The following is a 20,467-nucleotide window of genomic DNA, read 5'->3' on the forward strand; positions in this document are numbered from 1 at the left end:
TTGCGTTGTGTGTGTGTGTGTGTGTGTGTGTGTGTGTGTGTGTGTGTGTGTGTGTGTGTGTGTGGATGAGACTAAGATGACGCACAGCAGCTGGAATCTATTCTCATTTTCAAACAGCATCATCCAGAAAGCCCCTCTCCTCCCTTCTCTTTTAAATTCATCTTTTCAATGCATTTAAAAAAAAAAAAGAATTAAAAATTCTGTTTTCAGTGTCTCCATGGAAAACTAGGGTTTAACCTTTTTTTGGGTTGCCAGTATTTGTCTTTAATGAAACGCAGGGCTGCAGAATCGGTGCAATTGATAACACATGTGGCAATCTAATATTTTTATAAAAATAAATGTCTGTTAAGTCTATATCTGTTGCTGAAGGAGTTAACAGCAGGGTGATGAGACTATGGGCCACTGTAGAAAGTACTGCAATATTTAGAGATGTGGAGTATTACAAACTTGTCTGCGGTGACATTCCTGTTGTGGTGAAATGCTGCCATACAGTTTTTCGGACTGTCCATGGTTTGATTCTAGCTTTGTCTCTCTATCCGTTCCCGTCTATCTCGTGTCAATAAATGCAAAAATGTCCCCAAAAACCTGTATATTAACATGAAGTGTTTGTCAGAGCAGCACTTCTTAATACTGGTATTTCAGGAGTTTTATTTTTATTCAGAACTAAGAGCAGAACTACAGTATTATTAAATCTGTAACTTATAAAAAGCGTTGTAGTTTGATTTAATTATGTAGGCTACACATACAATACTGCACATAGAGTCCATGAATTTAAAGCCACACCCGAATTAAACATTAAAGATATTTGTTATAGCACATCGCACACTCTATTTTACCACAGCACTTGATTGAGAAAGTTTATATGAATGATATAAATGAGTTTGTGTCAGATCTCATTTAGATCTTCAGAGTTAGTCTCCAGTAGACCGTCGGACCTGTGTGTGCAAAGATTGAGTTCTCACAGTATTGGAAGACAATTGTGGAATTATTGTCCAGCCCCGTGTGCCATCTTATGTTTGTACCAGAAAGCTCTCGGACATGCAGCAATGTTCGGTGTCCGCACAGAAGCGTCATACCAGAGGCCAAAAGTGGTTTACGGAAATGGAGCTCTGGTTTGTTTCCTGAACACCCGATAACCCCCCCCCCCTTTGAGCACTCCCTGAAGTGATAACTGTTTGTGACGAAGGGCTCTGGTCTGTCAAGTGGGCTCTCTGTCCGAGCAGGGTTTATCATACAAGTGATGACATCAGGGTTAAATTAAGTTTGCAGAATTCAGTTGCTTGTGGTTGAACATCGTCTCTTTGTTTGGAATGTCTTCAGTGGCAAATCGCACCTCTGCATTTTGTAATGGCCTTCGAATAGTTATAAATACCAACGTGGACAAACGACACAATCGGAAACTCCTCGCTCGCGAAGAGTGAAAACATTTCTTAAAGCTTCTGATGATCAACAAAAGGCCACACGGAACAAAAGACAAACATTAGAAAGGATCTAACACAAAGGACTGGTGACAGGCAGACGACGTGTGTCGAGCTCGCTGCTCCTCGGGCTGAATTTTCTTTGTCTTGTGTGCACATCTGAAGCTTAAATAAATATTTTCCCTTTTGCAAGCAAGCGGCTTCCTAATGTTGTTCCTCCCTTCCCCTCTCCGTATTTGACAAAGATACCTGGAATCTCATATCATGTTGATATACATGCATATTTTTAAGCAGTCGACTACCACGTACTTCTCTGTTCAGTCAATAGGGGGGAAGAAGAACGCTGAAATAATTCCTGTAGTTTGATGTGTGTGAGTTATCACCAAGTGATTTATGTAACAGTACTTCAAGCTACTACAAGGAACTGTTTATTTAGTGTTGATATTGGCGGTCCCTTGTGAGCGAAAGGGTTCTAGTGTTTCAGAGCTCTGCTCGTGGCCGAAGGAGACGCTGCTGCGCGGTGCAAATCCAACCCTCTGGCACAGATGACCAGCATTACGAATAAGTATATAGAAATCTTATTGCTGATGTTGTTGTTTATGTAGGTCACATAGAAAGATCAGTACTCATGTGGGACTGTTTCATAACCAGTTAAGTTCCTTAATGGTGGTAAACACTCTTTCCAGCTCCTTCCTATGAGTATTTACACACCAACGTTCTGCTGTTAAGAGCTGTGAAGTGACTTAATACCCTGGAAGAGCTGATAATGACAGAATAAATACATTTATAAATAAATGAATAAACAAATTCACTCTTTCAGATTTTTTATTTATTTTTGTTTGCTGCGTTACAAGCAGGAAAACTTGAGTCCCCTTAAAGTATAATCCACTACTTTCACCTTCCTGCACGCGAGACAGGCACCAGGTGGGATCTGTTTTTTTTACAGCCACAGACTGAAGTCGACTCACTTTCTCATAGGAACACAGGCGTCACCTCCGACCTCTCCTCTGGTAGACCTTTGACTCCGAGGTGCTTTAGTCAGAGAGCATGCTGGCTGGATTTTGAAGTCAGGGTTATCTCTCACGCAGTGTGTCTTCTCCACACGGAGTATCACACACATTCACTTTCATGGATGAGCTTTGTGTGTGTGTGTGTGTGGTTTTGTGTAATGGAGAAAATGGCATGTGCTAGATCAAAGGTTGTTTTTTTTTGAGACCATAAAAGGGAACGTGGGAAGTGTCTGCTAAGGATTAACCGATATGGGATTTCCAATACCAGTTATTAAGCATTAAAATTCATACAATATCTTTTAGATAAGACACTATCTTTTGATTTAATTTGCAAAGAGTGAACTCCTTTTCTGGAATGAGTAATATAAACACACAACACAAAAAACACTGGAATTTAATGTCCCCAAGTTTAGCTTTAATTAAACAGTGTACACACACACCACTGCACAACTATCGCACATTTATGTAACAAGGAAATGGAGCACGTCTCTCATTAACACTGTCATTCTTAAAGTACCGGTAGTAATAGGTGATCATACCGGGTATTGCGATACCTTTCTAGTATCCGTATACTGTGTAACACTACTTTATTGTACTATGTCGTCATTATCTGTTTTTACAGCAGCCTCATGAGTGCTAACTGGAGGAGCCGCAGCTGTTGACAAATACATTGTTTAACACTTTTATCTGCCTACATCTATGTTGCAGTACGGTCATATTGTGCCTATAAATGCCCTATAGGAGGGACTTGGAGGAAAGTGAAATAAAAACCTTACTGTAGCAATACTGGATTTTGAACATGGTTTTTATATTGATATGTTGAGTTTAAAACGGCGATAAAGGTATGTTTGCTAATATTACTTTTATTTAAGGAACCCTTATATTTTAACTTTAAAGAGCTGTGACTAACGTACTGAGTGGGACTGTTGAAAAGTAAACTTGCCAGTGCTTATCATATACATTATGATACCATTTACGCAGATACAATATAACTTCATTAAGCAAATAATAGGTGATATATCGGCCCAGCTGATTCACTGACTGTCCAGGATGGTGTTATCCTGGACCTATATCCTATTCAGTGTTATCAACGAGTAAATCACTGAAACTTTTATTGGCAGAAGTCGATTATTGGTCAATAAATGCATCTATAATCGGTTTACCGGTAATATATACAGCGTGACTCCAACTAGCATGAATGCAAACACTTAAAGACACACACCTTCCCCTTTACTGGTCTCAATCAGGTTTTATCTGAGAGGATAACAGCGATCTACAGTGTGCCCTTCACATTAGTGTGTGTGTCATAAATAATCCTGTCTCACAAGTTTAGTCACAGGTATCGCTCACACATCTTTGTGTGTGTGTGTGTGAGAGAGAGAATTCCTTTGCTGATGCCTCTTCCTGGCATAGTGACAAAGGTCACACACACTACAATACCATATTGGTCTAATACACACACAGTAATTACACATTGGTTAATTAGCATCAGCGTTAGAGGTGTGTACATGCACCATTTGTTAACCCACTATATAAACACATTCCCACAGTGATAGAAGTAGTCCAACATTAAACCTCAGTTGATGGTATCGCTGTGTGTGACAGACAGCGGGTAGCAGGCCTTATCTGGGCTGCTGTTGTGTTCGGTGACATACTGCTGCATTAGCATTTCCCGTCAGCCCGAGTGCCGTTTGCGAAATAATAAAAGCTGTTCGGGATTATTACAATCAAAGCTGCAGAAAGTATAAACGGAACAGTCTGTTCTAGTTTTTGCCACATGACATTTTCTCATTTTTGGAAATTTAGCTGAGACACTCAAATAAGCTTCAAAATGACACTCTAAACATGGCGAGGTCGGGTTTGTGCCCTTTACAAATAATTTTCCCTTGTTTTTTTTACTGTGAAAAATTAAGGTTTTTCACAGTTTTTTATTTGTCAAATGAAGCCAGCATCAATTACAGAGAAAATCTCTTTTGCATTGTTTGTGTAAGCACCAGCACCTCATGTATTATTTAGTGAATTGTCTTTTACAGCTTTTAAGATAAGTCACACCTTTCACAATCACAGTTGTTAAGTTTTGTATGTGTGGCATTCATCCAAGTATGCCGTGGAGTCATTGTGCAAGTGGTTGTTGTAGTTAGTAGTTCATTTATAATCTGTCCACTACACACTACTACTACTTCAAGACTACACCTCCCATGATTCACCCAAGCAGCCTTGTCGGATGACATTATCATGGTGGCACAGACTGAGAGGTTTGACCTATTCAGTGTAGTCAGAATGCAGTTGAGTGATTGATTAAACAGTGATATATTGTTTTTTTGAGCGTAGCAAGTGTTAGCAAAAGGCCACACAAATATTAAGAGTTTGGAAGTGTTCTTCTGGAATGCTACTGCAGTTGGACATGTCTTGGAGGTGTGAGGGAACATGGCTATTGTTCTGGACTTGAGCTCCAGTAAGGTTGTATTTAATTTTATTTTTTTGTTGACGCCTGGAGGTATGGGAGTGTAGGATTGGACCACGGCCTTGATAAATGGTGGTTTAATGTTGGACTTTGGCTTGGACACAAAGGAAAGTTGGACCGGACCATTTTCTGGAGGGATGGGTGTGTAGGATTGTACCATGGTCTTGAGGTGCTCAGGAGTTGGCCTGCGATGGTCTGCAAATATGCGCGTGTAGGACTGGACCATGGCCATGAACATGGGGGCTGTTGGTATCGACAATAACCTGGAGGCACGTGTCCGTCGGACTGTACCATCTACCCGAGGAACGGGGGTGAGGAGGACTGCTGCACTGGACTTGAACTACATGCGGTTGCACTTGTACCGGACAGCGTGTTAATTATCCACCACTGGCTCTTAGACGGGCTTTGTTTGAACCCAAGTGGACCAGTGTCTCCACAGTAACGGTTACCAACGGTTACGCAAGCTTGACGACGGCAACCGTCAATGACCCACATTCCAGCAGTAAATCACAACACACACATTCCCAACTCCACCCTCGCCTATCGAAACTACGCTCAGTGTTTCCACTCTGCCCGACTGTGTCTCTATCAGACGTGGGACATGGGAGAGAAAGAGATGAGGAGAGAGGAACGTTTTGTTTTTTATTTAAAGAAAGAAGAAGAAGAAAACCTTTTCATCAGCATTCCTCTCTTTTTTTTCCTGCTCTCTGTCCAGTCAATCCTCACATCTACTAACTGTGTTAATATATGTGAGGAGGCTACAAGCAGACTTTAACAGTGTAGAATTAATCTAGTTAAATTGTGTAAATCGTTGCCTCAAATCACCCTGCTCTCACACACACACACACACACACACGCTAACTCGTTTGGCCACTTGTCTCTCCCGCTGAAACACTGAGAATTCAAATCTGCTTTGTTGGCATCCTGACAGGAAAGATACCTTCGTTGTATAAGAACCACAGTCCACCATTTCCACTTCGGAAGGCACAACATCCTCTTCTAACACCACGAATAAGGACAAGTTTGTAAGCAATAAAACCTTAAAGAAACTCAAAGGTTAAAGTGCATAATTTTCTAAAGGAAAACAGTTAAATTCTTAAGGGGAATACCATCTACACAATCCTAATGGGTTATTTCAGAGAATTTTATGCAAGTTTCAAGGCTATATATTGTGATGTCGTGTCTCCTCATATTTTTATTGTGTTTAAGCTATTTTGCACGTGGTTGCTACCATATTACCGTGATAGTTTAGCATCCGGTTTGACTTCGCTGGGATGGTACATGATCGTTTCCGTCCTGGTTCAGTGAGAGCAAGATTATATCGCCTATTAGTTTTGAGCACATGCTCGCTTTGTAATGTCTACATGCTCCCTCGGAGATCTAAGGCTTTCTAAGACTGTTTAAATGGCAGCTACAATGAAATATGAGGCCAGTTTTACAGCTGAACCTTAACGAATGCACACACATGCTGTGTCAGCACCGTGTTACATATGATTATATCAGCACTGGGTGTGTATGTTTTTAAGACATTCTTGTACTGTAGTAGACTACAGAAATGTCAACATGCAGGCAATAAATTTGCACCTACATGCGCATACAGTGCAGATAGCCCTGGGTGTCTATTTCAGCCGGCTGCTTTCACATCCAGCATCGGCACTGGCTGCGCTTGAGCCTGTGTAGTGTGTGTGTTTGTGTAAGAGATAGCGGTTTCCTCAGGCCAGCACTGTGAGGGAAGTCTAAAACACAATAAATGGCAGAGCTTTATTCATGAGACAGGAAGTAAGGACGTTTCCTGGAAAGAGGTTATGTCCGTTTGGTCATTATTATAGGGACAATAAGAATTTCCTCGCAAATAAGCTGCACCCAAGTACATTCAAAATAATACATCGGAGGTGTATGATTTGAATACATTCCATAGAATTAACACCACATACAGAGACCTTTCAATGAAATTTGTTGGGAAACAGCGTTATTGAAGTCAGTAGCAGTGCACAGAAGTAAGTGAAGGAGGTTTGAAAAAAAAAAAACAGGTCAGCGAATGACGAAAACAAACCCTCTTTTCTTGACGTCACACAACCTGCTGACACACTGCACTTCCTGGCTCTCAGCCAGTGTTGCTTCTGTTCTCCCGTGACAGTCGAGGCTGCTGAACAGTCACCTCACTGCACAGTCCTGGCTTGATGACGACTGTTTTTTTAACATTGTAAAAATAATCATCACGGAGCATTTGAATCTGTTGGCTTGAAATGAATAAGTTGTCTTCCTTAATGCCAAACCATTAACAGGTTTTCGTATGCATGTAAACATTAACGTACTGAATGTAGAATGTAGAGAAATACACATTGTGGACTCATTGTGGACTCGCTCTCTCTTGAACAGGACTTGGAGTTCCACGGCGTGATGCGGTTCTACTTCCAGGACCGCGTTGCCGGAAACTTCGCCACCAAGTGCATCAGAGTGTCGAGCACCGCGACAACGCAGGACGTCATTGAGACGCTCGCCGAGAAGTTCAGACCCGACATGAGGATGCTGTCCTCGCCAAGATACTCACTGTATGAGGTCCACGTCAGTGGAGGTGAGTCCCATAAACTGGGGATAAGACGAGAGATATCTTAACAATTCAGTGTTTCAATGTTAGGAATAATAATACTACGACATAGTGGACTCTCAGATGAACTGGTGTGTGTCTTTGTGTGCGTGTGTTAGAAGAGCGTCAGCTGGACCTGGACGAGAAGCCTCTAGTCGTTCAGCTGAACTGGAACAAAGACGACAGAGAAGGGCGCTTTGTCCTGAAGAACGAGAACGACATCCTCCCTAAGGTCGGCTGCTCTCTCTCTCTGTTGTTGTCTGTTAACCTGGTTGAGAACCTGAAGCACCTAAAGCTACTGGCAACATACCTCATCTAGCATATCTGGATACATGTTGGTATTTGGAGACATTGTTGTGTACTTGATTGGGACGATTGGACAAATGCAGACCTCTCATGTTGAGATGTTTCCTGCAATACAATCGAGTGAAATATTTAATTTGACAAGTAAGATGATTTGTGTAAGAGGATTAAAGAAAATCCTCTTTTCCTCATTCAGTTTGTTCACCCATTCATACATACAGAAATGCATACCAACTGAAGCCGGCCTCCCCTCGCAGTCTCTAAGAGCACCTCATTAACGCTTCTTCCCCTCTCTGCCAGAAGAGTCAGAGTAATGGTCCAGAGAAGGACGGCGTGATCCAGAACTTCAAGAGGACTTTATCCAAGAAGGAGAAGAAGAAGGAAAAGAAGAGGGAGAAGGAGTTCGCCCGGATCCCCGATGGAGACGAGCAGGCGCTCACCCGGGAGGACGGGTAAGACTCACTCGCTCATCCATCTCACTGTCTTGCACTTATACATCCTCTCAGCCCTTGGAGAGGATCTAGTTTTTTTATTTTTATAATGCCAAGAAAAGCACAGAAAGCTCCAAAAGAGGAAAGATTTAATATTTGACCTTTCTGTTTCTCCATCTATCATATTTCCCCTCACCTATTCTGTCTTCTCCCCCCCCCCCCCCCCCCCCTCCCCTGTGGTTTAGGGAAATCAGTCGCCTGGCAGCAGAGGTTTACAAGGACATGCCGGAGACCAGCTTTACCAGGACCATCTCCAACCCAGAGGTGGTGATGAAGAGGAGACGCCAGCAGAAACTGGAGAAACGCATGCAGGAGTTCATGAGCAGTGACGGGAGGCCCGACTCAGGTAGTTGAACCATTTGTGGAGCCTCTAATGACCCCTTTAAAAAGACAAACAACACACACACACACACACACACACACACACACACACACACACACACACGTGTATCCAGAACATTTCCTTCGTGCATGGTGCTCAGTAGCTATCAGAGGAAAAAAAAACAAGCCAATGACATCACCGTACATCTCTGGGACAGAACAGTGTCGAGGCATAGATCCAGATAAGGGAATGAAGAAACAATCCCTGGAGCTTAATTGGATTCTTTATTATGAAATGTAGGAAAAGTCTTTAACACTTCCTCTAACTGGCTGTGTGCCCAGATGCAGCACCCAGGCACGTCTGCTGTAGTCGAAGGAGTGATGAAGAGCTTGATGATTTCTTTGTAAGAGCTTCTCTGCAGAGATTGCTGAACTTGTTATAAGGACAACCATCTCTGCTGCGCCTCTGAGTTAAAGACATAACGGCCTGCCAAGACAAGAGAGCACTTAAGCAATCTGAGACACATAGGAGTAACATCATTTTCTTTGAGGCAAAAAAAAGTGTAACTGTTCAGCCTGGTTCTAGAGCTTTTATTAGATTTGGTGGTGTCCAGGGGTTGGAGACACAGTTGACCAGAGTACAGTAGATTAATAGTCGGGATGTCATCGTCCTATCGAGCTACATTGATGAAAAGTAGTAACAGAAAAATGCAGATAAGGTTGGATGAGATTGATGCAGTTGTACAGGCTTTTGTAAGAAGATTTTATCTTACTGAAGTGGAAGGAGTCTCTGTGCTGAACCTGGAATGAACAAGTAGCACCCAGCTAATAGCATCCCGATTATGTAGCACAGCGTTGGTGGAAATGACAGGGATGCCTCACAGCAGTAGGAGCCAAAAGACTGATCAGGATTTAGGGAACGATAAGTGGAGCCAAATCTGAAAAAACCTGCTCCCAGAGGGGGGGGTGGAAGAAGCTGAGGTGTTCTGCAGTTGTAATCACCACCGGTAGTCCTACTTTTTTATCATCAGCTGGTCCACAGAAGAGCATATGTCTGTGAGGGACGTCTCAAGCTGACATGTTGACCCACACCAAAATAAATATGTCCACGTTGAATGAATGAACACAAACATGCTGGCTGGTTCGGGTGACTCACACATTACCTAATCATTCTGCCAGACAGACAGATGGACCAGTGAACCCGACTCTAAAAACTGCTTTAACCACCGTCCGCGCGCACACGCACGCGCACACGCACGCGCACACGGTGGGACAGGGTGGCTTGCGGTTAGACAATGACGTTGTCTCAGCAGTAACTGCTATTTTAAACAAGCTCATTTTGTATAATTGCCTCTGAAAAACCCTGTTTGCTTTGCTGAAGACTCCCATGTGGGTTTTACGAAGGTGATCATTTCTAGTTGACACATCACGGTCACGCGGCTGCGCGTGTCTCCGGATGAAAGTGTTGTGCATTAAATACATTTTACGAGCGCTACAGTAACTGCTGGTTCTATTTTTCTTTTTTTCTTTAAAGGAAAATGTAATTCAGCACTTTAACTTTCCTGTTCTGTGTATTCATGTCATATATTCAAGTCGGTGTGGCTTCACGGAAACGTGTCTGGTTCTATGTCCAGAGGGACGTTTCCCGAAGAACTGATCATTACCGTTATTGATTGGCACGGATGGCGTTCGAGCTGAGGAAGACATATTTTTATCCAGCGTCAGTGTTCAGTAGTAGTAGACACACGGGCAGCTTGGACAAGCAGACATGAGTACCAGCACGGGAGCAAAGCAATGTACTGCTTTGGATGTGGACAGCAGCAACACGTATATAAGCCACCTAAGAAAACAAAATCAATGTCAGTTCAAGTGTATACGATATTTACAATATAGCGGCTTCAGTTTCCCCGTCGCACAGCATTTGTTAGAAGGGTGCATTTACTAACAACATATGCGTGTCGTTCTTTCCTGCAGGGGGCACTTTACGGATATACGCTGACAGTCTGAAGCCCAACATCCCATATAAGACCATCCTGCTCTCTACAAGAGACACGGCTGACTTTGCCGTGGTGGAGGCGCTGGAGAAGTACGGGCTGGAGAAGGAGAACCCCAGAGAGTACTGCATCGCCCGGGTAACGACGTTTATCTCACTGCAACTCCTTCACCTTTTATCTTTGAGGACCTCATCATCTTAAAAACACCAAAGCACAAACCAAAACCATCACATTTGTTCTCTTCCCGTACAAGTTAAACACTTTCAGGAAAACTTGGCTTTAGGAATATGCAAGTTTTGTCCTTTTTTTTTAAAATTTGTGACCTGCAAGCCCCTCCAGCTGCAGTGGATACTGTTCAACAAGATCACTTTGAGTATACTGTACATATCTGATTGCAGCACCTTATTTGTCATCATCTGACAAGCAGAAATTCAAAAGGGAGTGTACTGCTGACCACTGCCCACTTCTTAACACTTACACACTCCTAGTTCTCCACTAAACACAACCTCGATCTTCCTATCTCATCAATAAACACATCTCCATCATCCATCTCCCTTCTGAGAGGCTCTTTGCAGAGGACAGCCAAGGTCATACACACACACATAATGCGCACACACATAATACACACGCACACACACACTTAATGCACACACTCTTCACCGGACTGGCAGATTGAGACAGAATGCTGCTTGGCACTAAAATCTTTGTAAGGAATGCAATTGCTTTCAGACTGAGTGCTATCGCAGCAGCAGATGCTCTGTCTACGTTTGTATGTGTCTGTCTTTTGGTGGATGTCTGCGCGCGTGTGTGTGTGTGTGTGTGTCCGTGTATGTGTGCGCGCGTGTGTGTGTCAGTGGCGGTGAACTTGGCTGCCCTCTTCACAGCCTCTCCAATATCTATCCTCTCAGATGGACTCTGGCTATGGCCAATCATATGAAATAACTGCTGCTCCCACAGCCAATACAGTGGAAGACTCTCCTGGGACTACACACACACACACACCCTCATTCTCACTCTCAAACACACACACACACACACGCACTGTTGATAGTCAGTAGCAATTTGCTGAACAGACTAAAGGACAGGAAAAGTCCATTAGGTTAGTGAGCATGAGGAACAAGCACTATTATTCTAGCTAGTAGCATGTCAGCTCGTGTGTGTGTTTTTTTTTGGGGGGAGGGGGATGTTAACTGAGATGAGACTGAACTGGATGTAGGCATGTAGGACGGCTGTAGACTACAGTCTGCAGAACAACTGCAATATTTACAAAGCCTGAGAACAGCATAATTTCATTAGGGAGGGGAAACCTATATCGTTGGCCGTTTGTTCTCAGAACCAGTTCATACTGTTTGTAATGACTCATCATGACAACTTAAAAATGTGTGTTCTGCAATATAGGAGTCATCTCCATTTAAATCCAGTACATACTGTATACTTCACACAATCGAATGTGTTGAATTAGGTTTAGTCCTCTTATTAATCAATACAGCTTTAACTAAGAATCTTTATCTGTAAATCGTATCATCTTTTAGACACATTATTTAATTTACAGACGTGCTCATACTATGAGCGACAATCTGCATAGTTGCCACTCGTTGGCGTAGTTGCGTCGTTAAATAGCACTGGGAACATTTACATACACAATGACACAAATCTTTTTCACTACCTTTGTGTTTTATGAGGCAAATACCTTGAATATGGGTAAAATTTTTAGCGTTTTCCCGCAATATTTGCAGTCACTGACAGTAGAACACATCTACAGAGTCACTGGCAGAATTGGCCGCATGTATTTGCTTGAGGTGACTGATTTGTTTTCTGTGTTTTCTTCGCAGCAAGATGATAAGTCGGGCAAGGAGGCGATTCTGGACGATTCCGAGTGTCCACTGCAGATCTTCAGGGACTGGCCTGCTGACAGAGGTAACACACACGCGCACACACACACTTGGAAACATGCTCTCTCTCTGACACACACCTCACAAAAATTCTATGAGTGTTCTCCCAAGTTCAGTTGCTCTTCTCTTGCCTGCTACCGCCCCCTCCTGCTGCCTTGCAGCCATTACAACTGTGTCAGTAGCTCCTCACCTCTTCAGTCCTGTTGGTGAAAAATACGACATTTCACTGTGACACGTTAAAGCTTTTTTTTGTTATGCCGTGTATCAGGATCGCTAGTGTTCCAGCTGAAGAAGAGACCCCCCGACCACCAAGGGAGGAAGGGAAGGAAAGTGGACGACAAAGGCCTGCAAAGGAAGGATGGCAGCAGCAGCTCACTGCCGCCAGAGAAACTGCCTTACTTGGTGGAGCTGAGCCCAGGTAGAACCACAACACACAACACCCTCATGTCTGCCCCTGTATCTGCGGCGTCTTGGGTCTAGAATCCATCAGTCGCTACCCCGGAGGAGCGCTGCTGCTACGACAGGTAGCGGCCAGCAGGCAGCAGGGTAGCTGCAGTCGATAACATTCAGGTTTACTCAAAGGTTACCCGTGCTAATGTGAGTAAATCACGTGTGTTCTGTGGTTTCTGCTCCTTCCAGCACAGGATTTCCTCACTATATAAAAACCACAGCAGGGGGTTAAAGACTTGCTGCAGTATGTATATATATATATACGGTATATAGGAGGCAGCTCTTAGAATCAGCTCAATTTACCTGCAGATGATGGTGTATGCTACCTCCGCTTCACTTCCATTCCACACCCCAAATTTGATATGGATAATGTTCTATGCAGTTTTTTTTCGTTTGTATAGATCTGTAATAACAATCCAATGCAGAGTTCTGCTGGATTTAAGTGTGCACGAAAAAATCTCTGCGTTACAAATCCTGCACCAGAAATGTAAATATAGTGACCCAGTTGAACAAGATGAATATGCCAGAATCCTGGAGGTACAGTTGACATCAGACTGTTTTATAAACACTGACTGAATAAAGAAAAAAGTCCTCTGAACCCCAAGGAGGTTCCAGGTTTTTTAAATACCCGTCACATTTTTCTCTCTGTGGCCTCGTTTTTTCTCTGCGATATATAAGTCCTGCACCTCTATGGAAACGGCACGATCATGGCTAGAAGTGGGTAGAACTTGTCTTTTGTGCAGTACAACACAGTTATAATGCCATAAACCAATGTCTGAATTAGAAGTAGACTGGGTAGGTTGAGAGGCTTGGAGTGCAACAAAAGGTGAGTCACTACAACAAAACTCCTGGAATGCAGTGAGGAAATGCCAGTATGGAGACACCAGTGTAATGCTTAAAAAAACATCCAAATCTCCCGGGGCATCTTGGGAAACAGCTTCACCTTGCTAAATGCGACCAGAACTAACAACTTGTTTCTTGCTACTGATCCCCCTCTCCCTCTTGAGCTCCTCTTTGTCTGTCATATGCCTCATGTCATTAACTTATTTGGGCTGATGGTGACCCAAACACTTCTCAGCAGTAAACTGTAGTGCTGAGGCGGTGTAGGGAAAACCAGTGGGTCTGGTCCAAGGATATACAAACACATCTACATCATTCCCTGTCAGGTTGATCACATTCTGTGGAAAAGATGGGACATTGATTTGGTGGCTCTCCTAAATAATGGGTGCTGGGGGTGTGTGTGTGTGTGAGTGCGTGTGCGTGTGCGTGTGCGTGCGTGCGTGCGTGTTTGGTCCTGCCTTCTTGATAACCAATTTAGATCAGTGCAGTGGCTTTGATTAGTGTGTTTAAGGCTGTAAAGGAATGATTGCAGCTTCGGTTACCTGCAGCTCAATCCACCATATTGATTTAAAACGGTGGTGAACTGATGTGCAGATCTGTGTTTAAGGTGTCATGTTAATAGGTTTGTTTTTTTTGGATAAATTTAGGTTATTCAAAGTTAATTTAGGATTAGGACATACTGTCTGGTACAATAGTATTGCATTATATCTAAAAAGTAGACAGTGAAAGGTGCTCAGGAACATTTTGCGTGCGCGCGCGTGTGTGTGTGCGTGCGTGCGTCCGTGCGTGCGTCTGCCTGTCTATGCTTGTATGCCGCCATCCAAATAATGGGTTAACAAGGTAATGCTGCATTTTCACCCTCTGCTATGTGTCTGTTTTCTTTCCCACCTTCTTATGGCATGGTGTGTGTGTGTTTGTTTGTTTGTGTGTGGGGTCTTGTGCATGTTTCCTTCTTCCTCCGCACCTGCCTGCCTGTTTGCCTAGGGCGAGGGAATCACTATGCCTACTACGCCTATCGGCACCACGAAGGTAAAATAATGCACCACACCTCCTCTGTGTCTGTTGCAATGGCTGATGGGATTGAAGTTAGCATCACCCTGGTTAGCTGGACAACAACAATTGTATTTTGTATTTTTTGAAACAAGCTCTGTGGCAAAGCAAGATACTCTTCACAAAAAACGCTTTTGTGTTGTTGTTTTTTAAAAGCGTGGATGCAGTTGCCAGAAGTACAAAGCTAAGATTAGGCTACAAGTGAACTACACCACGGTCACACGACTTGATGTCACCACCGCTAAGATAAAGGCGGACTTTTAGTCTCATTTAGCCACTGGTTGGCAACCCATCTTTCATAAAAGCTCCAGAATCCCAAGAGGGGTATTTACTGACGTGTTTTGTGTCGTAGAACAAAAAGTTAACATGTCTGAAACTTGTGTTGACTACAGCGCTTATTTCAGGCATCAAACCAAAAACACATTTAAAACACATTGACCTTGAGACGAGGGAACCAAAAGTGTAAAAAATTGCTGACTCATTCCTGCAGCACTCTGTAGCTACAGCTATTAGCAATTTAGATGTAAGACCTCAGTTCCTTTTTATTATGTCAGTTTAAAGTAATTTTTTGACATTTTGGAATAAATGTGCTGAGAGTTAGTTGAGAGGATTCAAACACTCAAATGTATGGTAAATATGAAGCCAAGGCCAATTAGCTTAGCTTACCTTAGCTTAGCTTAGCAAAAAGACTGGAAACGGGGAAATAGCTAGCTACCAAGGGTAGCAAAATCAACCTATGCTAAGCTAAAACAAGCCACCCGGCTGCTGGCTTTAGCTTCGTGTTTACCGCATGGACACGAGAGTGGTATCAATGTTGTCATCGAACACTCAGCGAGAAAGCAAATAAGTGAATTTCCAACATAACAAAGTAGCCAGTTTCTTCTTAAACCTCATTAAATCACTCTAAAGGCCAAGCTGTCCTGGTAGTCATGTCATATTAGCTTTTATCTGTATTATTTTTAGAAGTTGGTTCTGAGGTTTTTCTGATGCCCTTTCATTTTCCTCCCCCAGAGCAGCCAATGTTTCCCCCCTTTTTCTTTGGTGAACTAATATGCCGCTTTGCTTTTTACTAAACTCCTAATTACTAACGATCAATAATTGCTCTGCAGCACAACCAGCCCACCCACAGTTTATTTTGCCACATTAGCAGTGCATAACCCACTGTCGTCCAATCTGTATTGGCTCTTTCCTGTCAGCTGTGTGTGGACAGTTGATATATGACTGTGTGAGGCTGATTGTGTATACTACAGTTTCCTTGTGATGTGGGGAGATGCCCAGAGCTAAATGTGAGCGCTTGAATGTGTCTAGACGGGTCTGACTCCCGGGACAAACCAAAGCTGTACCGGCTTCAGCACAGCATCACCGAGGTGGGCTCAGACTGCACAGAGGACGGAGCCATCCAGGTAACTACATCACAAAAAAACGCTGGCAGTTAAGTCAATGCGAGTGAATAAAGAGTGCATTCTCCTCACTTTTTGGGTGACGAAATACAAACACATTTTTGTCCAAATTAACATTTTGTTAATACTGGAGGTTAGAGTGAGTATAACAGCAAATCATCAGCATTTACAGACACGTATTACTGGACATGGATCATATTAACATACGTTTACAAACACGGTATTCTTGTTTATCCATGTATGTTATGACTGACAAAGGGCTCTTATTTGCCCTTCCAGTCTTTGAAAAATCCCCTCCTCCTTTCCCCCACCCCAGATGGCACATGGGTAAGACAACAAACGCCATACTTGCGACCCATAAATGATAATGTTAGATCTGTGTAGATCTCTACAAATTTATCTGCAATATGCCAGTCATTTGTATATGTGACGCTAACCACCATTCACATGAGAAATTGGGCCGCTGTCACTGGAGAAAAATAATCACATCTTACATTTTTATCTTTGTGGTATGTACACAAGTCAAAACAAACACAAAGGACATGTAATCAGATTACTTTGCAAAAATAAACTTAAAATTTCAATTTGACTTAAAAGCTCCTGATGTAGTGTTCTTTGTGGTGACGTACCTGCACCATTGTTTGTCTCCAGCTGCTCGGCCCGGGGATCCTGCCCCACCACTGCAACCTCATGCACAGTGAAGGCATGGTGACCGTGACGCCTCACGGCCAGGACGCCGACACCTTCGTTGACGGGCAGCGGGTCAACGAGACCACGGTGCTGCGTTCGGGCTCCACCCTCCAGTTTGGTTCTGCGCACGTCTTTAAGTTCGTAGACCCGATGTTCGACCAGGGAGTGAAGAGAGAACCAGCCGCCATGATGAGGAGCCGACACAAGTCAGGGTGAGGGCAAGGAGGCGGTCTTCACCTCTAACGCACGGCTGCTCTTGTTCTCTTTCCCCCCTATTCTCCCTCTCATCCTCTCCACTCACTGTTTTCTCAAGTTTGTCAAGGGAGGAGAGGATGAGGTTTGGAGTTGGCGGGAAGAGCAAGAGAGATGAAGGGAAAGGAAAAGAGGGAGGAGGGAAGTCTTGGGGTTGGACCGACGGGGAGAATGAGGAAATGAGAGGCGAGTAAGAGCGGAGGTCTAGGGTTATGGCAGGCGGGCTGCCCTCTAATCTGATCAACATGGCGTTGGGTGTGGCCTCCTGCTCGCTGTCGTTTCACACACTTAACAGGAGACAGAAAGAGGGAGCACACCAGATAAGAGAAGGGAGCATGTGAGCTGGCTATGGATGAGAGAGAAACAAGAAAAAGAGGTTTTGAATCAGAATTGAATGGCCCTTTAATGACTCAATGGATGACTAACACCGCAAGAAAGAGAGAGGCGTGTACTGTAAGTAAGTGACGCCGTGTTTCTGCATGAATTGGTTCTTACAAATAATTCAAGACTAGAAGCATTCTGGTTTCTCTTGTGTAGCTGGTCCTGGTAGTTTTAGAGTAGTTTGAGTCCTACCATATAACTTTCTTAAGTGTTTTTAAATATGTAAAAAGCATTAGAAGTTTAAATCCGTAAAGTGTAAATTGTCTTTTTAAAGATGCTTTACTGCACCAGAAAGCAATAAACACTAAGTATTTTTAAGACAAAATAAGGTTCATTGTCTTGACTATTATAAATACAGCTACCGCATGAAGTTTGGTTGTGTTCAGTAGCGAGTTGTACGGACACACAATGACAGTGTTTGGGTTAGTGTTTAAATCAAGAGAGTGTTTGACTTATTTTTAAAACCACAAATTGAATAATGACATGCGGTTAATCATATATTTAACTATGCGGTCTGTAACAGGGCTCCTCAGAGGGTTTGAGACTCTCTTGTACGGGTTTGCATTCCAGCCAAAGGCGCCGTCAGGTGACTTTGATTAGCACCTTCAGCCAGGAGGAAGATGTAATCAGCAGGAAGGAAGAAACCTGCAGGCTCCGTTTCCTGTGAACTTTCCTTGTGTTTGGTCTTGTTTTGTTACCTTTTACTAATATGTTGTATTCAAACCATTCATTTCAGGTATACATTGGCACACCGTCGCATTTCTTTCTGTATATATACTTGTAATGAGATCAGATGGGTTACTACGCTAATTTAATTGTTTGTCAGTTTGTTTTAATTAAAATGTTGTGTGGGGACAGAAAGCTTTACTCAACACTTTATACTACTTTCCAGCCTTTTACAACAGATGCATCAGATCAGTCATGGAGGTGTGTGGTATGTTCTCTACTGACAGCTAGGTGCCACACTCAGTTTAAGTAGATAGCTCTGAACCTTATAGCTGTTTTAATCAATACATTACTAATGACTATGTATGTGAAATGGCCCGTTCGTAGCGATAAACCCACAGATAACAATCACTCTCTGTCCTCTCCCTCCGCTCTGGGTAGCATTGTAGCGTCTTTCAGCTCTTTGTTTTTAACTTACGGCCCACATCTTTTCTGTTTTGGTGCTCTCTGGCAGCCACAGGCAGCTGTTTTCAGCCCCACTGCACAGTAACTGCTCAAGACCAAACGTGAGACAAAGTTATTGACTAGTTAATAAACATTAAGAAAGATCTGGGCTGCTAAAGAGCCAGATATTTCCTCAAAGAGTTAGTGGAGAGCACCGGCTGTCATTTTGAGCAGTGTTGCCTCAGTCTGGAATAAAAGGCCGATGTGGTGGAAATGGATCCCTGTGGTTGTCTGGGCTGCTGTCCAATGTTCTGCTGTACAAACTTACAAGGCTACCTAGTTAATTTGAGCCGGAGACGCATCACGATGTTTGGAACGATCAGAGCCACGGTTTGGCACAAACGGCAGATGTTTGTTTTTTTAAAGAACGGAGCTCTTTGGCACCAGGTGCTGCTGGCGGTTGAACAGATGATCTTGTAGCATACGAGTGTTCAGAACTTTAATCTACCAGATGTCTGGAAAGAAACATAATCTGCCACCGCGTGTGTTTTGACTTGATGTTGCCAGCATTCCTCTTATCTGGGTTGTTTTTCAAGCTAAATATTTCCCAATCATTCTAAAGTGTACTTAATAAACATGGTGGTTATATTTTGTGAATTTCTATTCATTTGCCAGTAGACGTCTTTGCTTTGGCTTTTCTGTTGGTTCGACTTGGTTGTGATTGACAGAACAATCAGGCTTTAGCAATCACAACCGACTTGTGTTGCAAAACAGTACAGCAATGGTAGATCTCTATTTCCCCCTCATGTGCAAGCAATTTGAACAAGCAACGTTTTGGGAGGATCAGAGCGCTACCAAGTCTGTATTTCCAAAGAGTTTCTAATGGTTGAGGTGTCTGGTTAATGAGGTTTGCTCGAGCTTTACATGACTGTCCAGTTCTTGAGATCACCACATGACTCTCGTTTCCCCTCTTCATTGCAAGTTTATTAACTTTTTCTGCATTAATTTGAACAGCAGTTGAAAGGTCTTATCTGTGGGCTGTTAAAGTTGTCATTTAATAGATGGAAAATGTTACAAAATAAGTCATTTCTGGAAATGTGGTTTAAGATAGACAATTGGTCTCTTTTCTCCATCCAGCCGTAAGCGAAGTCTAGCTGTTAATGGTTTTAACCTAGTTTGGCTGCTTGAGGTTATTGTGTATGTGACAAAGGCACAGAGCACAAACGCTTTCTGTGTTTGTGTTGGTGCTGTACTGTTTGTTTGACATTGATGCCCTCCTGACATGTGGGGCGTGAAAAGCCGAAGCCTGTCTTTTAAACCCGCCTGCTGTCACACTCAATTACTGTCACTTAAACACACACACTCAGCGTACTGGCTTTGCTGCAAACAGTGCTCAGTCAGGTGTGATGTGGCCTCTCTACATCAAATTAGACTGTTATGTAAGTGTGTGTGCATATGTGTAAAGCAAACGTATCCATCTGCATGTATTCGTGAGTCATTCATTTTCTCCATCTCTGTTCCAGCTCTCTCCTCCCAGACGAAGAGTTAGATAAGTGAGTGTGTGTGTGTCTGTCTGTCTGTCTGTCTGTGTCTGGATTAAGTCTGAGCTTTTGTCGTTGTCAGTAATGAGAAGTCAGATGTAGAGAGCACAGCTCCTCAACTAAACCGCTGCATGTCTGTCTGTGCTGCAGCAGTGTACCAGAAACCACCTTCGATCTTCACGGAGACGTCCACAGTGGAGCTGCGCTGCCCACGAGCAAGGTAATGCACACACACACACACACACACACACACACACACACACACACACACAC

The 20,467-nt window shown here is 43.2% G+C and overlaps 1 protein-coding gene across 17 annotated transcripts in view; it reads left to right on the plus strand.

The window, feature by feature from the left end:
• Positions 1-20,467, plus strand: part of afdna (afadin, adherens junction formation factor a) — an 85,955-nt gene that overhangs the window by 20,485 nt on the left and 45,003 nt on the right. For 7 of the 17 annotated variants that reach the window (XM_031861696.1, XM_031861709.1, XM_031861697.1 and 4 more), the window contains exons 2-14: positions 7,272-7,467; positions 7,599-7,711; positions 8,083-8,234; positions 8,459-8,619; positions 10,569-10,726; positions 12,421-12,505; positions 12,749-12,898; positions 14,755-14,799; positions 16,129-16,223; positions 16,500-16,547; positions 16,872-17,122; positions 20,177-20,206; positions 20,345-20,414. In XM_031861696.1, the coding sequence (XP_031717556.1) occupies positions 7,272-7,467; positions 7,599-7,711; positions 8,083-8,234; positions 8,459-8,619; positions 10,569-10,726; positions 12,421-12,505; positions 12,749-12,898; positions 14,755-14,799; positions 16,129-16,223; positions 16,500-16,547; positions 16,872-17,122; positions 20,177-20,206; positions 20,345-20,414 (1,554 nt within the window). The remainder of the gene's footprint in view (positions 1-7,271; positions 7,468-7,598; positions 7,712-8,082; positions 8,235-8,458; positions 8,620-10,568; positions 10,727-12,420; positions 12,506-12,748; positions 12,899-14,754; positions 14,800-16,128; positions 16,224-16,499; positions 16,548-16,871; positions 17,123-20,176; positions 20,207-20,344; positions 20,415-20,467) is intronic. The other 10 variants (XM_031861706.1, XM_031861707.1, XM_031861712.1 and 7 more) reach the window with 7 other exon arrangements.

This window comes from Anarrhichthys ocellatus, unplaced genomic scaffold (genome assembly GCF_004355925.1).
Source record: "Anarrhichthys ocellatus isolate YVR2014 unplaced genomic scaffold, GSC_Weel_1.0 scaffold25, whole genome shotgun sequence".
In the NCBI taxonomy this organism is placed as follows: Eukaryota; Metazoa; Chordata; class Actinopteri; order Perciformes; family Anarhichadidae; genus Anarrhichthys; species Anarrhichthys ocellatus.